This window comes from Lampris incognitus, chromosome 8 (assembly GCF_029633865.1).
Source record: "Lampris incognitus isolate fLamInc1 chromosome 8, fLamInc1.hap2, whole genome shotgun sequence".
Classification (NCBI taxonomy): Eukaryota; Metazoa; Chordata; class Actinopteri; order Lampriformes; family Lampridae; genus Lampris; species Lampris incognitus.
In genome coordinates, this window is record NC_079218.1 from 33,961,636 (window position 1) to 33,982,781 (window position 21,146).

The 21,146-nt window shown below is 42.0% G+C and overlaps 1 protein-coding gene across 1 annotated transcript in view; it reads left to right on the forward strand.

Annotated features, from left to right (window-relative positions):
- The window catches only part of LOC130116877 (glucocorticoid receptor-like), a 159,427-nt gene that overhangs the window by 96,263 nt on the left and 42,018 nt on the right, over positions 1–21,146 (forward strand). Inside the window, exon 3 of the mRNA XM_056284965.1 lies at positions 15,708–15,824. Within this exon, the coding sequence (XP_056140940.1) occupies positions 15,708–15,824 (117 nt within the window). The remainder of the gene's footprint in view (positions 1–15,707; positions 15,825–21,146) is intronic.

The following is a 21,146-nucleotide window of genomic DNA, read 5'->3' on the forward strand; positions in this document are numbered from 1 at the left end:
TATTCATTTCACAACATATGGTGGTGAATAAGTGTGACTTTTCATGGAAAACACGAAATTGTTTGGGTGATCCCAAACTTTTGAACGGTAGTGTATATATATATATATATATATATATATATATATATATATGGATTTATAAAAATAAAATGTGATGAGGGGAATGGCAGGCAGCGTCCAAGTGGTGACCACCATCACCAAGGAGACCTGGGAGAAGAACCGACTGCATGTGCACACAAGGGAGCCTTCACATGACACCATTCACACAGAAAAAGAGAAAGGAGAAGACATCATTCAGAGAGAGAGAAAATACATGTGAGAGAAGAGAACAGTTTGCAATAGTCATTAGTCATAATCAATTAAGTCATCAACTAGTCATAATCTATACACTATAATCTCGTCAGCAGAACAGTGGTTGGTAAATTCATTGAGACAGAAAACCAACCCACCATGCAGTACAGGTTGTGAAGCACTCAGCTTAAAGGCAACTAATTGTAGGTTAAGGCAAAAAGATGAGTTTTAAGTTTGGATTTAAAGGACACAACAGACTCTGATTGTCTGATGGCAGCTGGCAGGTTATTCCACAACAATGGAGCCCGATAGAAAAAGGCCCTGCCACCAGCTGACTTCTTTTTAACTTTGAGTACACACAGGAGCCCTGTATTTCGAGAACGAAGAGCTCGAGATAGAATGTAAGGTTAAGGAAATCAGACAGATAAGATGGGGCAAGCCCATTTAGGATTTTATAAGTCAGCAGAAGCACCTTGTATTCTGATCTAACATGGATAGGAATCCAATGAAGGGAGGCAAGAATTGATGTAATATGGTCAAATTTCCTAGCTTTAGTTAGGATTCTAGCAGCAGCATTCTGAATCATCTGAAGACTTTTAGTACTAGAATGTGGCAGACCTGAGAACAGAACATTACAGTAATCAAGTCTGGATGAAACAAATGCATGTATTGGAGTCTCTGCGTCAGCCATGGAGAGAAAAGACTGAATTTTAGCTATGTTACGTAAGTGAAAAAAGGCAGTCTTGGTGATTTATTTAATGTGCTTATCAAAGGAAAGGCTGGGATCAAACGTAACACCAAAATTTTTGGCTGCCACACTTTGTGAAACCACAGAGTTGTCGATTGTTATCGTTACTTGATCAAATTGGTGTCTGTGTCTAGCAGGGCCTATGACCAGCATCTCGGTTTTATCTGAATTTAAAAGCAGAAAGTTAAATGACATCCAGTTTTTCATAGTAGCCAAGTAGGCCTCTAAGTTAGTCATTTGAGTATGACCATCAGCCCTTATAGGCACATACAACTGAGTATCTTGAGCCAAGAGAGAGCTAAGCCAGAGACACCAAAATTACAATTTAATCTATCTAATAGTATACAGTGATCAATGGTGTCAAAGGCTGCACTGAGGTCCAGTAGTAGAAGCACAGAAGTGGATTCAGAGTCCATAGCTAGTAAAAGATCGTTCACCACTCTGGTCAGAGCAGTTTCATTGGAGTGACAGGGCCTGAAAGCCACCTGAAAAGGTTCATATAGATGGTTTTCTTTTATATGGGTCGAAAGTTGTTGATACACAACTCTCTCTAGTCCTTTAGAAAAAAATGGAAGATTAGAGACTGGTCGATAGTTATTAAGAGACCCTAGATCGAGGTCTGGTTTTTTTACGTAGAGGTTTAACCATGGCTGTCTTAAAACTGCTGGGAACAGTGCCAGTAGTAAGTGATAAATTAACAATATCTAGCATTGTAGATCCAAGAAAAGGCCAGAGGTCTTTAAAAAGTTTTGCTGGTAAGGAGTCAAGGATGCAAGCAGCTGATTTAGAAGCTGACACGAACTTAGTCAAAGTATCAAGAGAGATAGATATGAATATGGTAAGGCAGGATCTGCAGGAGTAGCTGGAGTTGAAGAACTAATATTATTTAAGATCACATCAACCTTCTTGCAGAAAAAATCTAGAAATTCATGGGCTGTGAATGGTGAGCAGCTAATAGACGGCTGCTTTTATTAAGTTTAGATACAGTGTCCAAGAGAAATCTGAGGTTATGTTTATTAATATTGATTAAGTGAGAGAGATACGCTGTTTTGCAGCAGATAAAGCACGCTTGTATTTCAATAAACACTCATGCCACGATAGGTAAAAAACTTCCAATTTTGATTTTCGCCATTTACGTTCCAGTCACCTGCAGGTCCACTTAAGAGCATGTGTCTCATCATTAAACCAGGGTGTAGGCCTCTTTAGTTGCCTAGCTCTGGTAGTGAGAGGTGCAGCTGAATCGAGGAGACTAGAGAGGGCCACATTTAAGTCACTAGTGAAATTTTCAACAGAGTCAGTTACTACAGTGAAAGGAGCCAAGGCGTCAGGCAGCTGCTGGCCAAATGCAGCTACAGTGGAGGGACCAATGTGGCGAGTGGCAATTGCATCTTTATTATTACAAATCCCCCCCCTTTTTTCCCTCCCCAATTGTACCTGGCCAATCACCCCACTCTTCAAGCCATCCTGGTCGCTGCTCCACCCCCTCTGCTGATCCAGGGAAGGCTACAGACTACCATATGCCTCCTCAATACATGTGGCATCGACAGCCACTTCTTTTCACCTGACAGTGAGGAGTTTTGCCAGGGCGACATAGCACGTAGGAGGATCACGCTATTCCCCCCAATTCCACCCCCCAGACACACACACACACATGCCGAACAGGCACCCCAACTGTCCAGAGGAGGCGCTAGTGTAGTGACCAGGACACATACACACATCCGGCTTCCCACCTATAGACACAGCCAATTGTGTCTGTAGGGACTCCTGACCAAGCCAGAGGTAACACGGGGATTCGAACAGGCAATAAATCTAGCCATTCTTTCCGATTTTTAGGAGAATGCTTGTGTCTCTCCACTGCTATAGCCATCTCTCGCACATGTAATGTCATTTATATGCAAATTATTATGCAAATTAGACAATGACTTCACCTAACGAGTTCTAGTGACATTTTGGACAGTCAGTAGATTAGAGCTGGCAACACTGCTTGCTCTTTAGTGAAACTTGCCCTTTAAAGTTTTATGCCGACTAAACATAGAACAACCTATATTTGCCCAGAGAAGACCTCTTTCACAGAAACCTGCAAGTGTTAAAAAGCAGGTCCTGTGTATGGGAGGAGGATACTCGGTAGTTTCATGAGGAAAAAAAAAAAAAATATATATATATAAATATATATATATATATAGTATATATATATATATATATATATATATATATATAAACACTCTGCTTTCTCTTTAATCATATTGTGATAATTATAAAATGTCAAATAAAAGTTTTCAGCCAATTAGTGATTAAATTTCGCTCCTTCGTCTTTTTTCTTCTTTTTTTCTTTTTCCTCCTCTCCACGTTGGCAAAGTTGATCTCGCTTTTGTTTCCTCTCTGGTCCCATCCCTCCTTCAATCTCATTGGTTGACAGAACTATGTTGACAAGCCATGTCTTTCAAAGAAAGCTGTAATTGATTAATTTTTGTTAAGAGGTTTCACATTAAACAGCGTAGGCTCTAAAGGGCCAAGAGTGCTCATACTGCAGCCTTTCCATAGAAAATACAGGAAGTACTTTTTACTTTTTTACAGCCCCTTACTAACTAGTTAAAAGGGGTTTTAACATAAAATGGAATTAGGGGGGAAAATGACAAGCAGAACAAAGAATTTTATTAAAACCGAAACACAGAACATAAAAAATTATACATATTTATAAGGCTAGATATCTGTTTTCATAGCTAGCTGTATCTTGAAGCAATCAGTAATAATAAAATTTAAGGCATTTTTTTCTGTGATGAATTTACAGACAAAACAGAATCCTTACAAAGCATTTTGGGTGATGATGCATTCATGTTCAGGTCACCTGTTTTTCATCACTTATTAAGTTCCATCATAGTCTTGTTGTCTTATACAGTCCCAGCCAATCACTGAAAAGATAAAATTGTTTTATTCTATTTGGGAGCAGCTGATGAGGAAAAAGACAATATTGGGAAAAGTAGTGGCCAGTTTAACCCTTTGTCAGTTGTCGACAACATGGTGAGTTGCAGCTGAGGAAAAAGTGAGGAGCCAATTTGAAATAAAAATTGTAGTAGGTCTTTACATTGGCACATAAATAGAAAATAAACCTGCAGAGGCCAACCTGCAATGCTCATATGCATTGCAGGTTGTATATAATGCAAGTTATTTATCTAATTTTGACAACACAGACAGTACTCAAAATTACTAATGAGATAAAACTTCTGCTTTTGGAAAATTACTTGGCATCATTGTAATTGGTACTCAAGAATCATTCGGTGAGCTCTGAAGATGAATAACCGAATAGTCACAGATATTGGCATGATGTTGGACTTTAATCATAGCAGGCACCGTGGAATCATTTCACTGGAAACAAATTAAAAGCACATAGGATCAATTATAATCAGAAACAAATGTGAGGCTACAGATGAAGTTACATTACAACACATCTGGCTTAGGACATAGTTACGTGGTAATTTGTCCAGAGGAAAACAAACTTCTTTGTAAATGGCAATTATTTGCTCATTCAGTGTTACGGGTATTTTCACAATTGCCTGAGTTACAAAACTGTGAACTGAACATGAAAATGAAAGATAGGGTGTCCGGGTAGCATAGAAGTCTATTCCATTGCTTACCAACATGGGGATCGCTGGTTCGAATCCCCGTATTACCTCCGGCTTGGTCGGGCGTGCCTACAGACACAATTGGCCGTGTCTGTGGGTAGGAAGCTGGACATGGGTATGTGTCCTGGTCGCTGCAGTAACACCTCCTCTGGTCGGTCATGGCGCCTGTTCAGGGTGGAGGGGGGGACTGGAGGGAATAGCGTGATCCTCCCACACACTACATCCCCCTGGCGAAACTCCTCGCTGTCAGGTGAAAAGAAGTGGCTGGTGACTTCACATGTATCAGAGGAGACATTTGGTAGTCTGCAGCCCTCCCCGGTTCGGCAGAGGGGGAGGAGCAGCGACCGGGACGGCTTGGAAGAGTGGGGCAATTGGCCGGGTACAATTGAGGAGAACGGGTGGGGGGTTAACATGTGACATGAGGTTAGGATGATGTATTGATGAGCAGTGCAGTAAAATTGCAAACATATTTTTTCTTCCATAATTTTGTCATATATTTCACATGATATGTCTTTATTGTAAGTAGCTTCTATGCACAATCATGTCAAAGCTAAATTATCTGTTGAACAAGTTTATTTTTAAATTTAAGCAAAAAAAAAATCTAGCTGTGAGAGTGTTACATCTTATTATTTTTTGTGTTTTTTTTTTCTTCTCTCCATTTTCCGGTCTTTGTCTCTATGGTGAAGGATGGAGAGCACGTCAAAACACAGATGGTAAATAAACAAACCTTTAATAATCATAATAATGATAGTAATGATAATGATGATAATGATAGTTAATAACGGCGATGATGATGCTGATGCTGATGCTGCTGCTGCTGATGCTGCTGATGATACTGTTGCTTTATTGTTCAATCAACTGAAATTGGACCAGTATTACCAGAAACATGACAGCCTTCCATATGATCTATTTGTGATTGCATGTGTTTGTTGATTTATTCATGAAGTTAAATTTAATTCACTTTTTCTTTTTTTTTTTTACTGATTTTGTGTCCCTTAGACACTGCTTGGCATGTTCTTATTTGGCCAGGCAGTCGAGAGTTACAAGAGAGAGATTGATATGCTAGAACAAACAATTATTATTTTTCCTGTTGCTGTATTTTAGTATTGTGTTTTACACACTTGAAGTGTGTGTCGCGATTTCACCGATTCATGTAATAGAGGGTAACCTGCTGTCTGCCAACCAAACTTGGTCCATTTTTTCCCCTGTCTAAGTCAAGTCAAGTCAAGTCAAGAAGGTTTTTATTTGTCCCCAGAGGGGCAATTGTTGTGTAGCAGTAGCAACATTCAAACACACAAACACTCCACAGAACACATTAGGCAAATGAATAAAAATAAATAAAACATGTAGTGAGGAGAACAAAGCCAACAAAAATGAACTAAGAACTAAGTCAACTATCCTTAATGTTTTTCTCAGAATTTAAGATTGTTAAAATCAGTTTCCCTGGATTTTTCTGCTGTAATGGCCTGGCGGCCTGTCCCGGGTGTCTCCCCACCTGCTGCCTAATGACTGCTGGGATAAGCTCCAGCATCCCCGCGACCCTGATGAGGATAAGCAATTTGGATAATGGATGGATGGATTTTTCTTATTCAATTTCTTGTTCAATAAATTGGCCATGTGATAAATTACATTAGTTGGCTATATTATAAATTATTTCCAGCTTATGTGATTACACTTACTATCATATGCCTCATAACTGCAGAAGATATGATATCTACCTTGCATATTATTTTCCCCTGTTAAACTTTAGAAATTCAGTGGCTTCATGGTTGGCCCTGTTGCCTCACAGTAAGAGGGTCCTAGTTAGCATGTTTTCCTGTGTTTACAAAGATTTCCTCTATGCACTGCCATTTCCTTCCACATTCCAAAGTCATGCATGTTCAGTGAATTGGAGACTCTAAATTGCCCATTAGTATGACTTGTTTCTAAATGATAGTGCCTGAGAGCCCTTTGATGGACTGGTGATCTGTCCAGGGTGTCTACCTGCCTTCTGCCCAATGCCTGCTGGGATAGACTACATTCCCCATCACCCTGAAATGGATGAAGCAGATATAAATAAATGAGAATTAACAACACAGAATGTATGTTCTCCCTTTCTACTAATATCAGCTGAAAGCATTTGAGTGCGAACTCTTGACTTACTATTTGCAATATACAAAAATGATGAGGCCAGATGTAAAATAATGTCACAGTATCACATCATGATATCATTAACCTGATAGTTTAGCAGTAAGTTATGTTATTCAGTAATCCATTTCAGTGCTATGTTGCCTAACTACTGTCTTATTTTAAGCTCTCATACCAGGGAAGCCATGCCAAGTGACAGGGAACAGTATAAACTTTGGGTATGTGCTAGTGATAGACACCACACACAGCTAAAAAAAAAAGTATGATTGATTCAGAACTCAAGATAGTGTTAGGAAATCTTTTGCCTGGAACCTTGCCAACCAGTGCTGGTGGTCTCCACAAAAATCCTTGTTAGCAGCTCAGTGCAGGATTATAGAGAGGGGATATCAGGAGGTTTTAGATGGCCTGGTTGCTCTCACAGATGGCTGCTTTATGCTGGTCTTTGCCCTGGCTTTCCTCTCCAGCAGTAATACAGCTACAGCGGGCAGTTCTCACTCAGGCTGCTATCTGATTCACATCCCTAAGAGGTGTCCAATATATTCACTGCCTTTATATGGAGTTTGAACACCCCATGACTAATTGTATGCTGCAATTTCAATTTCAGTAATTTCAATCATATAAGGATCAACTCTCTTTTTACAGTTTTGTGGTCGTTTTTTGTGTGAAAGCATAAACATGCCAAACATTTTATTTTTCTCGGAACATTCGTTTAACAATTGGCAAGTGTTTCATACTACTCATCCCATCTGCGGGGAGCAAAAAATGCATTTTTCATGTAGCATAATATGACACAGGTTGCAGCGCTAATGAATAAATTTGTGGGGCCAGCATGATGAATCCATAATTTCTTTGTCTGTCCTTGCCCATGATTTTTGCTAAAGCATCATTTAGCTTAGCCACTAGTTCCACTCGATTGAGATGGTTTACTGGTTTTCATAATGTATCAGCATTCCCTTTCCCGTTAAAAGTACGGTCAGCCTAGACGAGCATTTTCTCATTTAGCTGTTTTTTGCTTATCATTTGGTGTAAAGGAAATTTGATGCAACTACTAGAATCTGGTATTTCTACAGAAAAGCTAAGAGTGGATTTCGCCCCGGAAAAGGCGCAGTTTTGCTGGGATTAATGCGATTAATGGAGACTTTCATACGTAAGACTTGGTTACATAGATGGCGTCTTTTGTATGTCATATTGCACAATGGGGAAAAAAAGTAAAATCTTGATATATCCCCCTTGTCAAACTGTATGAGTTGAAGTGAGGCTACTATCACATTGAATGAACGGCGAGGTTACTACCCACATTTGGCCTACGGCAAGCGGAAAATTGAGAAATTGTGAAATGTTTGTGTGTGTGGTGTGTGTGGGTGTGTGTGTGTGTGTGTGTGTGTGTGTGTGAGAGAGAGAGAGCTACATGTTATTAAAGTTACTTTAATTTTGGAAATCTCAGACTTTAGTGGATGATAAAAACAATACTCAACTCGAGTGACACTAAATTAGAAAATGTAAATTTTTATCAGTGTTGACCAAAGCTTTAAGGAAGAAAAGCAATCCTGAGAATGTCAGCCATATTGATATAGTCAATCAAACTGGACAGCATTTTTTTTTCAGTACTCTCAGGTACAAACAGTATTAATGAATGCCCTTAACTTCAGAAAGCTGCATCAAACTCAGTCTCACTGACCTGTGATAGTTCAGACATCAGAGATAAGCTGGTTTATGGCCCCGTAGGGTATTTTGTAGTGGCACAAATGACAATTTTACATTTAAGTTGGCCTTCTTTTGGTCATGGCAGTTTCCCATAATCAGGCAGAATCTTCTCACTTTGTGTACAGGCTGATCATGTTGTCTTGGATGATTCTTAAATCACTGTACATAACTATAATGTTGTTGTTTTTTTTCAACCATAAGTTATTTTCAAAACTGACCTAAACAGGTTGCTTGTATAATAAATGAAACCAAGCTGTTTTCAATCAAGAAGATTATTTATTGCATTGAGAGAATTTATAAAGCCTCTTGGTTTATTGTTTTGGGGGAACTGCTATAGCATGGATAACTGATGTGGCAAATTAGCTAACATCATCCCTCATAGCTAACCTAAAGGGGAACTTTTTAGCAATTTAGTGATGTATTCTACATGAGGTAGATGCTTGCATCCAGAGTAACCAAGTCAGCAGTTGGGTATTTAGTCACTTCATTCAGTCACTTACTTAAAAAGAGTGTGATGGTTGCCAAAAGATCAGGGAAGTGAGTCTCATACCTGGAATTGTTGCTAGTAAAAATCGCTGGTACAGCTGGGGAAATGTCACTCAAATTATTATTCAATCAGTGAATTCAACTTTTATAATGAGACACATTTCATACATTAAAAAGCTTTATACATGAGCAAATTAAAAGAACATACAGAATAAAAGTAGGAGAAAAATCACGTTACAGTAAAAGATGATAAATTAAGTTGGTTAAGATGAATTAAAAAAAACTGCCTTTAAGGTAAGACTTAAAGTTAAGCTCCAGGTTAACACTTAAAGACTTACAGATGGTTGATTTTAGCTCCCCTCAGATCCAGTTTTAGACTAGACAAGGAGCCAAGAGTAGACTAAATAGCTATTCTTCCTTGTTTTGGGGGAAGCTATGCCAAGTCAGTCTACAGATCTGAGGGCTCTACCATGACCAAACCTATATACTTACAAGCAAGTCCATATATACTTACAAGCAAGTCCATGAAAGGGTTTAAAAACCAATAAATGAATCATAAAATCTATTCTGAAAATGACTGTTAATTAGTGCAAGAATTTGAGAAAAGAGTGCCTTACGCTCCTTATTAGTGTCAGTTAAACTCTTGTGGCAGCTTTCTGTAGAACAGTGATCCCCAACGAAAGGGTCGTCGACCACCTACCTGTTGCCGGGCTTGTGCAGATGTGGGCCATTTATTGCCAGCTGTGCAAACCCAGAGCAATAATTAATTCATTAATTAAAAATTATATCAGAAATGGTACAAGCATACAAGGGAACCGGAGGGTGTGCTTCAATTATCGGGGCATCACACTGCTCAGCCTCCCTGAGAAAGTCTACTCTAGGTTGCTGGAAAGGAAGCGCCGACCGTTTGTTGAACCTTGGACCCAGGAAGAAAAATGCGGATTCCATCATGGCCGTGGAACAACGGACCAACTCTTTACCCTTGTGGAACTGTTGAGGGAGGCATGGGAATTTGACCAGTCAGTCTACTTGTGTTTTGTGGGCTTGGAGAAGGCTTACAAGGTGTACCCCGGGGCACTCTGTGGGGGGTAGTGTGGGAATATGAGGCACCGGGGCAGTTGCTACAAGCCATCTGGTCCTTGTATTACCAAAGTGAGAGCTGTGTCCTTATTCTCAGCACAAAGTCAGACACGTTTTCGGTAGGTGTCGGACTCCGCCAAGCTTGTCCCTTGTCTCCAATTCTGTTTGTGATATTCATGTACAGGATTTCAAGATGCAGCCAAGGTGAGGAGTGTGTCCATTTTGGGAACCTCAGAATTGCATCTCTGCTCCTCGCAGATGTGGTTTTGTTGGCTTCATCAGAACGCGACCTCCAATGCACACCAGGGCGGTTTGCAGCTGACTGTAAAATGGCCGGGATGAGAGTCAGCACCTCCAAGTCTGGGGCCATGGTTCTCTACCGGAAAATGGTGGATTGTTCCCTCTGGGTTGGGGATGAGTCGGTGCCTCAAGTGAAGGAGTTCAAGTATCTCGGGGTCTTGTTCACGAGTGAGGGTAGGATGGAGCGAGAGATTGACAGGCGGATTGGTGTAGCATCAGCAGTAATGCAGACGTTGTACTGGAGCATGAAGAGGGAGCTGAGCTGGAAGGCAAAGCTCTCAATTTATCAGTCAGTCTTCATTCCAACCCTCACCTATGGTCATAAGCTTTGGATAGTGACCGAAAGGGTGAGATCGCGGATACAAGCAGCTGAAATGAGTTTCCTCCGTAGGATGTCTGGGCTCAGCCTTAGAGATAGGGTAAAGAGCTCAGACATCTGGAGGGGGCTCGGAGTAGAGCCTCTGCTCCTTCGCGTTGAAAGGAACCAGTTGAGGTGGTTCGGGCATCTGATTAGGATGTCTCCCGGGCGCCTTCCTTTGGAGGTTTTCTAGGCACGATCAACTGGGAGGAGACCTCGGGGTAGACCCAGAACTCGCTGGAGGGACTACATGTCCAGTCTGGCCTGGGAATGCCTTGCGATCTCCCAGGAGGAGCTGGAGGGTGTTGCTGGGGAGAGGGACATCTGGAGTGCCCTACTTAGCTTGCTGCCACCGCGACCCGGCCCCAGAGAAGCGGCTGAAGATGAATTAATTATAAATTGAACTACAATGGTGGTTGTCAGTGTTTTAAACTCTCAGATAAGCAGTCATGAGCCTGAGAGTCTCCATGCGTACGAAGACTGTGCCTCTGAATGTTAGCCATGAGAATCTGGGTGTGCTCACTTGTCTTTTCCTGCAGAAATATGTTTCAATAACAACAGAAATAGAACTAAAACAAATTTTATAGTCAATTTTGTGTTTGAGTTGAAAGTGCATTAAAAGGTCTTATGCAGTAGTTGTTTTGGTAATTTGGTTTGTCAGTTCTGCCTTCACATATGATTTTAATTGAATTGAAAATGTTGCAAGAACACATGGATTTACTCCCACTGACATGATTCATGGTGATGGTGGTGAGTCTTCCTTTGTCATTGCCCTCACACAGTTTTTTTCCCCTATACTCGATGAATAAAGAAGCAGATATTAAGGACCTAGGTAGGTTTGGGATGAATAATCTTTCACTTCAGTCATGATTGCGCATCTAAGCTCTCATTACAAATAATAGTAGTTGCCAGAATAGAACATTCAAAAGTGATCTTTCAGTGCCTTTTAAGAACATTAGAAAGAAAGCATATAAGATTAAAAAAAAAAGTATCTCCGCCTGCCTGACAGTGACACTCACAGGATCTCCCCTTAACGAACCTTTTTATTAGGCTGATAAGGTCAGTGGTTAAACCCAAAAGGATGTGTCACTGCAAGACCAGTCAGACTTACATGACACTTCCCAGACTCAGCCATACAAGAGCTTGTTTTCTTCTAAATAATTACTGTAATAATAGTAATTCTTTGCAAATTCTATTATAGTAATTCTATTATTATTAATAATAATAATAATTCTGTGCCAACCTCTTCTCAAATAGGCGGGCAAAGAATAAGTGGGATAGTCAGAGAGATGAAGAAAGTAGACAGGAGTACAAGGAGATGCAGCATAAAGTGAAGAGAGGTGGCAAAGGCAAAGGAAAAGGCATATGGTGAGTTGTATGAGAGGTTAGACACTAAGGAAAGAGAAAAGGACTTGTACTGATTGGCTAGACAGAGGGACTGAGCTGCGAAGGATGTGCAGCAAGTTAGGGCAATCAAGGATAGAGATGGAAATGTGCTGACAAGTGAGGAGAGTGTGGTGAGAAGGTGGAAGGAATACTTTGAGGGGCTGATGAATGAAGAAAATGAGAGAGAGAAGGTTGGATGATGTAGGGATAGTGAATCAGGAAGTTCAGTGGATTAGCAAGGAGGAACTGAGGGCAGCTATGAAGAGGATGAAGAGTGGAAAGGCCGTTGGTCCTGATGACATACCTGTGGAGATGTTTAGGAGAGATGGCAGTGGGGTTTTTAACTAGATTGTTTAACACAATCTTGGAAAGTGAGAGGATGCCTGAGGAGTGGAGAAGAAGCATACTGGTACCAGTTTTCAAAAACAAGGGCGTTGTGCAGAACTGTAGCAACTACAGAGGTATAAAGTTGATCAGCCACAGCATGAAGATTTGAGAAAGGGTAATAGAAGCTAGGTTAAGAGGAGAGGTGAAGATTAGCGAGCAGCAGTATGGTTTCATGCCACGAAAGAGCACCACACATGCGATGTTTGCTTTGAGAATGTTGATTGAGAAGTACAGAGAAGGCCAGAAGGAGTTGCATTGTCTTTGTAGATTTAGAGAAAGCATAAGACAGGGTGCCAAGCGAGGAGGTGTGGTATTGTATGAGGAAGTCAGGAGTTGCAGAGAAGTATGTAGGAGTGTCTGTGAATGTTCTCATTCATCCAGGTCATGGTTATCCAAAGGAGATGAATCAAGTGCAACTGGACTTGGTATATATCCATGACGACATTTCGCCTCTCATCCAAGAGGCTTCCTCAGTTCGTGCCTTTCTGACTAGACCAAGCTAGTAACGTCTTCACGTATATATACCAAGTCTAGTTGCACTTGATTCATCTCCTTTGGATATGTAGGAGTATTGCAGGATATGTATGAGAGATGTGTGACAATGGTGAGGTGTGTGGTTGGAATGACAGATGGGTTCAAGGTGGAGGTGGGATTACATTAAGGATCGGCTCTGAGCCCTTTCTTGTTTGCAATGGTGATGGACAGGTTGACGGACAAGATCAGGCATACTGGTACCAATTTTCAAAAACAAGGGCGATGTGCAGACCTGTAGCAACTACAGAGGTATAAAGTTGATCAGCTACAGCATGAAGATTTGGGAAAGAGTAATAGAAGCTAGGTTAAGAGGAGAGGTGACAATTAGCAAGGAGCAGTATGGTTTCATGCCACAAAAGAGCACTACAGATGTGACATTTGCTTTGATAATGTTGATTGAGAAGTATAGAGAAGGCCAGAAAGAGTTGCATTGTGTCTTTGTAGATTTAGAGAAAGCATACGACAGGGTGCTGAGAGAGGAGGGGTGGTATTGTATGAGGAAGTCAGGAGTTGCAGAGAAGTATGTCGGAGTGGTGCAGGATATGTATGAGGGAAGTATGACAATGGTGAGGTGTGCAGTTGGAATGACAGATGGGTTCAAAGTGGAGGTGGGATTACATCAAGGATCTGCTCTGAGCCCTTTCTTGTTTGCAATGGTGATGGACAGGTTGACGGACACGATCAGGCAGGAGTCTCCATGGACGTTGATGTTCGCGGATGACATTGTGATCTGTAGTGAGAGTAGGGTGCAGGTTGAGGAGAGCCTGGAGCGGTGGAGGTATGCACTGGAGAGAAGAGGAATGAAAGTCAGTAGGAGCAAGACGGAATACCTATACCTGAATGAGAGGGAGGACAGTGGAATGGTCAGGATGCAAAGAGTGGAGGTGATGAAGGGATATGAGTTTAAATACTTGGGGTCAACTGTCCAAAATAACGGGGAATGCAGGAGAGAGGTGAAGAAGAGAGAGCAGGCAGGATGGAGTGGGTGGAGAAGAGTGTCAGGAGTGATTTGCGACAGAAGGGTACCAGCAAGAGTTAAAGGGAAGGTTTACAAGATGGTAGTGAGATCAGCTATGTTATATGGTTTGGAGACAGTGGCACTGACGAAAAGACAGGAGGCGGAGATGGAGGTGGCAGAGTTGAAGATGTTAAGATTTTCACTGGGAGTAACGAAGAAGGACAGGATTAGGAACGATTATATTAGAGGGACCGCTCAGGTTGGACGGTTTGGAGACAAAGCAAGAGAGGCAAGGTTGAGATGGTTTGGACATGTGTGGAGGAGAGATGCTGGGTATATTGGGAGAAGGATGCTGAATATGGAGCTGACAGGAAAGAGGAAAAGAGGAAGGCCAAAGAGGAGGTTTACAGATGTGGTGAGGGAGGACATGCAGGTGGCTGATGTGACAGAGGAAGACGCAGAAAACGGGAAGAAATGGAAATGGATGATCCGCTGTGGCGACCCCTAATGGGAGCAGCTGAAAGTAGTAGTAGAATTACTGTAATAATAGTTTGGCCACAATTTTTAATACAGGACCTCTTAATATTTTACTGTAGTCAAGGCTTCTGTGTTTCGGTTTTCTGTTTAACAGGCAGTTTATGTCCACACATATAAAATAGATGTAATAATAAATGTGGGCGACAATCAGTGCGACAGTGTCTCAGGAGGTAGAGCAGGTCGTCTGGTAACTGGAGGGTTGCCAGTTCCATCCTCGGCTCCTCCTTGCAAAAATGTCAAGGTGTCCTTGAGCAAGATACCTAACCCCTAACTGCTCCCGATGAGCTGGTTGGCACTTTGAATGGTTGACACTGTCATCGGGTGTGTTTGTGTGTGTGTGTGTTTGTGTGTGTGTGTGTGTGTGTGTGTGTGTGTGTGTGTGTGTGTGTGTGTGTGCGCACGCGTACGCGGGTGAATGTGAGGCATTCATTGATTGTAAATCACTTTGAGTTGCTGTTGCAGCTAGAAAAGCACTATATAGATGCAATCCATTTACTGTTAACCATTTACCATGTAAATGCCTTTATATGTAATATACCTATGTATGTCTAAGTCCAATCATTCCTATAATGTTTTGCAAATGAAAAGGCTGCCTCTTAAGATGCCATGGGGGAAAAGAAAAGAAACACCTTTTTTTTTCCTTAAAAATAATCACCACCTTCCCGTTTCCTGTCTGTATTAGTGAGCGATGTAACAGTGTCAGCTGAAGATGTTTAAAAAACATCAATCGTTTAAAATGATATTCTTCACACTTTTATGTGGCAGTAGTTAAGTAGGAATGGTTAAATAAGCGTTCAGGGGAAACAGTTATTGACAGAAGTCACCACATTAGAGGGAGGCTGTCTGGCAGTTTAACTGCAACAAGAATAAACAGGTTACCAGTTTGGGCACCATACACAGTGTGAGGGCTAATCCCTCTCAAATGATTTAAGATGCCTAATGCATGTAACTTCATCTTTCTCTCCCTGTCTGTGTCTGTCTGTCTGTCTGTCTGTCTGTCTATCTATCTGTCTATCTATCTATCTATCTATCTATCTATCTATCTATCTATCTATCTATCTATCTATCTATCTATCTATCTATCTATCTATCTATCTATCTATCTAACTTATCTATCTAACTTATCTATCTAACTTATCTATCTTTCATTCTTTGTTGGCCTCCATCTGCTTTATACTCCCCTACCTACAGGACAGCACAACTACCTATGCGCAGGGAGAAATGACTGCATCATTGATAAGATCCGCAGGAAGAACTGTCCAGCATGCCGTTTCCGAAAATGTCTTCAAGCAGGGATGAACCTAGAAGGTAAACAGTGGTACCAGCTTGGGCCAAATTTCTAGTTGAAGTAAATTAAAATTACTTTCGAGGATTATTTGTTGATTTGATCAATATGAAGCCGAGTGGATTCTCTTAAGAGAATGAATACACTCATATGTCAGTTCAGGCAGACTCTCATTGACATTAAAGGCTGCAGACATTATGAAAATGAAAGTCTCAATTGTCTTGGGTCACAGAAAGTTGAATCAGTTCATCTGGATACAACTTTTATTGAGGGAAACGTTTCATCACTCATCTAGGTGACCTCTTCAGTCTCAACTGACTGCAGGTATCCCCACCCTTATAAACACTACAGTGGCATACTCCTGGCACTTAACAGCATACACTATATTGCTCTGTTTGTGCCGGGTGACCCGATCCTTGGGGTGGACCAGCTTCTGGCACAGCATGTTTTGGGTTTTGAAAGCAACTGAGATGTGGTGTTTGGAAAATTCATGTCTCGACTGTTCCGACACTTCTGCCAAATATGGAATAACCACTGGTTTACGCTTAGACAGCTGTTGTCCTTCTTCGATCTCTCTTCGATTGGCTGCTGCACTGTTGAAATGCCCAGTTAGGATAACCATACTTAACCATGGCCTGTTTAATGTGGGCCAGGTCAGGACTCCACATTCTACACCCATCTACAGACCAGTTGCCCCTATTTCAAGGATGAGGATGTGCACATTCTTGATAGGGAGGAACGCTGGTTTGAACAGGGAGTGTAAGGCCATTTATGTGAAGAGTGAACGACCATCCCTGAACCGAAGGGGGGACCTAAGACTAGATCTGTCGCCATCTTACAATGCTGTGATTGCAAGTATTCCCCAATCCACTGTGAATAGTACACATTGCCATTGTAACTCTGGTTAATAGTCACGCCTATTTGCATATGGAACCGATCGTTGTTTTCAGCCGTTATGCCATTGTATTGCTTATAAGGGTGGGGATACCTGCAGTCAGTTTAGACTGAAGAGGTCAATTAGATGAGTGATGAAACATTTCCCTCAATAAACGTTGTGTTCAGATGAACTGATTAAACTTTCTATGATTCCCTTACCTGGATTATTTAGCACGGATACATACATTTCAACTGGGATTATAGATTGTAAATATTATTGTGAGATGGCCATTAGAAGCAAACGGTGAAATTTATATGTTCATGTGACCATTTCAACAACTCTGCTCTCAAAAACAAATCCTAATGCTTCTTTATGGACCTTCACTCTCTTAGCACAAAGCACAGCTACATCACCTCAAAATATGTATTCATAAGTCACTCCTTCACTTTCCATGCTCAATCACTGTGTCCATCTAATGCTGACCATGGTATCCTGATGGGTTTTACTCTGCTTTATTATAAAACTCCTGTTGAGAACACCACATTAATTTTGAAACCATATATGAGTGTGCAGTCTTCACATTAATGCTTTATAAGGATTTGCAACAGCATGACTGATAATGCTGTCTGAAGGGGACCTTGAGCATCATATATTGATGCCAAATTGTGGCCAAGAGTTTCATTATTGTTGGGATTGCAATGACTCCATGTGGTTCATAGTTCCAGATATTTGAATTCTTCCGTCACATGTAACTTGGCAGGTAATACCTTCACTTTGTCTTTCATTGTAAAATGAACTTACACATGTTGTAGGAAAAAAGCTTGTCTTCCTTTCTGTATCCTATGGTTCCTTCTCTGCTCTGTGAAATGTGGCTGATGCGCAAAAAAAAAAAAAAATCCACACATTTGTGTTGGTATTTGTGCTGTTAATGTGTTGTTATTTAATGCCTTAAGATTGTTTGCACTGGGGCATAATGTTAGTAGATCTGGCCCAAAAATGTGCATTATGGTGAGTTTACACTCACATGACGGATGGAAAACTCACAATAATCTTGGCTATAGACAGTTTGAACTCATAAGTACATCCTATTGTGCCAGACAGATGAGGACTTCGCCAAGTTGGGTTGTCAGCTGCCAATCTCTGTATTGTACATAACATGAGAACACTGTGGGCAATTCATTAAACATATCAGCCAGGCTCCTAAAAAATGATCTTCTTGTGTGCTGCTTCAAATTAGCCACATATTGTATTTAGTTTTGTCACAATCTATAGGAATTGAGTATTTGATTGGAAGACTGCGACAGTACAGGAAAGGCTTTTCATAGCCTTACATTCAGTTAACTAAGGGGCTTCCCTCTTCATCCAGTACCAAAATGTTAATGCTGCTCCACATCACATTTAAAGGGTATGAGAGGAGCTGATTTGATAGGCCAAGTCGAAGCTCGCCCAAACTCCGACTCTTTATAATGTATTCATCCTACTCCAACCTCTTTTCAACTATGCTGCGCTGCGCCAGGGGTGCAACATGATTCGGCCTGTTTTGGGCCATGGTGGTTCTTAGCCAGGTTTTCAAACTTCAGAGTGCTCTGAAACTTCACTTAGCATGTGCTGAAGAAGAAAGAACCTCAAGCAGATGTCTCAGGAGGATCTCAACTTGCTTGAAGAGGGATTCCGACCTCTGGCACCATTTTCTTTTTTATTTCCACAACATTTGTGTAGTTGCTGTATACATACTTTGACGGCAGCATCAACAGGTGCACCTGCCAATATATGGAGGCACATCTCTAAAGGAAGAGTTTTTGCTTGCCTCCTTGTCTGCAGGTGGACCAGCTGGTACAATTAACTAAAAGTATCTACCTAGGAGCATTTTTGGACTGAAAAAAGTGGCAATGTCTTCGAGTTTATCTTAGTTATTCAATTCAGTTCAATTTATTGTCATTAAAAATAATGTGCAGGCACATGTTCATTCATTCGTTCATTCATTCATTCATCTTCAGCCACTTCTCCGGGGTCAGGTCGTGGTGGCAGCAAGCTAAGTTGGGCACTCCAGATGTCCCTCTCCCCAACAACACCCTCCAGCTCCTCCTGGGGGATCCCAAGGCATTCCCAGGCCAGATTGGACATGTAGTCCCTCCAGCGAGTTCTAGGTCTACCCCGGGGTCTCCTCCCAGTTGGCCATGCCTGGTAAACCTCCAAAGCAAGGCACCCAGCGGGCATCCTAATCAGATGCCCGAACCACCTCAACTAGCTCTTTTCGATGTGAAGGAGCAGAGGCTCTACTCCAAGCTCCCTCCAGATGTCCGAGCTCCTCACCCTATCTCAAAGGCTGAGCCAAGACACTCTACAGAGGAAACTCATTTCAGCCGCTTGTATCTGCAATCTCACCTTTTCGGTCACTGCCCAAAGCTCATGACCATAGGTTAGGGTTGGAACGAGGATTGACTGGTAAATTGAGAGCTTTGCCTTCCGGCTCAGCTCCCTCTTCACTGTAATGGTCCGGTACAACATCTGCATGACTGCTGATGCTGCACCAATCCACCTGTCAATCTCCCACTCCATCCTGCCCTCACTCATGTACAAGACCCCTAGATACTTGAACTCCGTCAGTTGAGGCAACAACTCATCCCCAACCCGGAGGGATCAATCCACCATTTTCCTGTAGAGAACCATGGTCGCTACCGCTCCCTGAGATGCTGAAGGCTCTGGACATTGTTGGGCTGTCTTTGCTGACACACCTCTTCAGTGTTGTGTGGAGGTCGGGGATAGTACCTGTGGAGTGGCAGACTGGAGTGGTGGTTCCCATATTTAAAAAGGGGGATCGGGTGGTGTGCTCCAATTATCGGGGCATCACATTGCAGGCACATATGTAAAAATGAAATGAGGGCTGCGGCTTCGCCAAACAGTGCAATACAGACAAAGACAAACATAGTGTAAGATCTATACAGATGAAGACTAAAAGCTAATGTAAAAAAAAAAAGCACACATACAAATATATTTACAGACAGTCAGTGGATAGCCAGGCTCAGATGGGTAACAGCTTGGGGAAAGAAACTGTTTTTGAGCCTGGTAGTGCAGGCTCTGAGGCTCCTGTAGCTTCTCCCAGAGCACAGGGGGAAGAACAGTCCATGGTTGGGGTAGGTGGGATCTCTGCTGATGCTGAGACCCCTTCGAAGGCAGCGTTTGTAATAAATGTCTTTTATGGCTTGGAGCTGGGTGCTGGTGACATGCTGGGCCGCCTTGATGACCTGCTGCAGAGCTTTCTGGTCTACTGATGTGCAGTTGCCATACCACACTGAGATGCAGCTGGTCAAGATGCTCTCTATGGTGCAGTGGTAGAAGTTGGTGAGAATTTTGGGGGATAGATGGGCGCTTCTCAGCCTCCTCAGGAAATGCAGGCATTGTTGGGCCTTTTTCACAAGGGCCTGGGTGTTTGATGTCCAGGAGAGGCCCTCGCTGATGTGGACTCCAAGGAATTTATGTATCCTAAAATTATCATTTGCCAAAGTTCCCTGGTCCAACTCTGGGTAGCTCCTAACTGCATCATCTACCTCTCTAGTGATGAAGACCTTCTCAAGACTCTGGGGTGAATGAATGCCTGGTTGATCAAAGTGCTGTGTAAGCTACAGAGTTACTGTGTCAACCATTCTGAAGTACTGAATTCTGTGGAAAGCCTCTAGAGAAGCATGTAAGGCTCAGCCAGTCCTGGAAATCATTTTGGGGGTTGGCAGATATGAGGTAGCTCAAATCACGAGACAACATTATGGGCTTGCATGTACAATTTCTGGAACTGCTTCTCTGTTCTTTTCTTGCCCAAACCATTCATCACATGCTTCACACCCATCATCATACCAGAGACTGTGGTGTTCCCTTTGAATGGAGGCATTCAGGACTTCCAGGTCCACCATAACATCCTTCTGCCATCATGAGCCCCAGAACTGTGTTTCACTTAAGGAATGCTTCATGAAGACCACTAACCCTAGATGTAGTATCCGTCATACTACTGGATGCCATCTCTACAAGAGCTCTGAGGACCCTTTCATACTGGCTGAGTACAGACTTGATGGCTGGTGTGCAAACAAGCCATCTTGTCAGACAGACTATCTTCAAGGAAGATGATTTTGCAGCCATTGAAGTCCCTACTTTGGGTAGCATGGCTCAGGAGGTAGAGTAGGTCGTCAAGTAATTGGAAGGTTGCTGGTTTGATCCCTGGCTCCTCCAGAGAGCATGTCGAAGTGTCCTTGAGCAAGATATTGTACCCCTAACTGCTCCTGATGAGCAGGTTGGCAGCTTGCATGGCAGCCTCTGCCATCAGTGGATAAATGTGTGTGTGAATGGGTAAATGTGAGGCATACATTGTAAAGCGCTTCGAGTGGTTGACTAGACTAGAAAAGTGCTGTATAAATGCAGTCAATTTACCATTGACTTCACTGAAAAGGGATTTACTTATTCCAGACAGGTGGGCAAAATG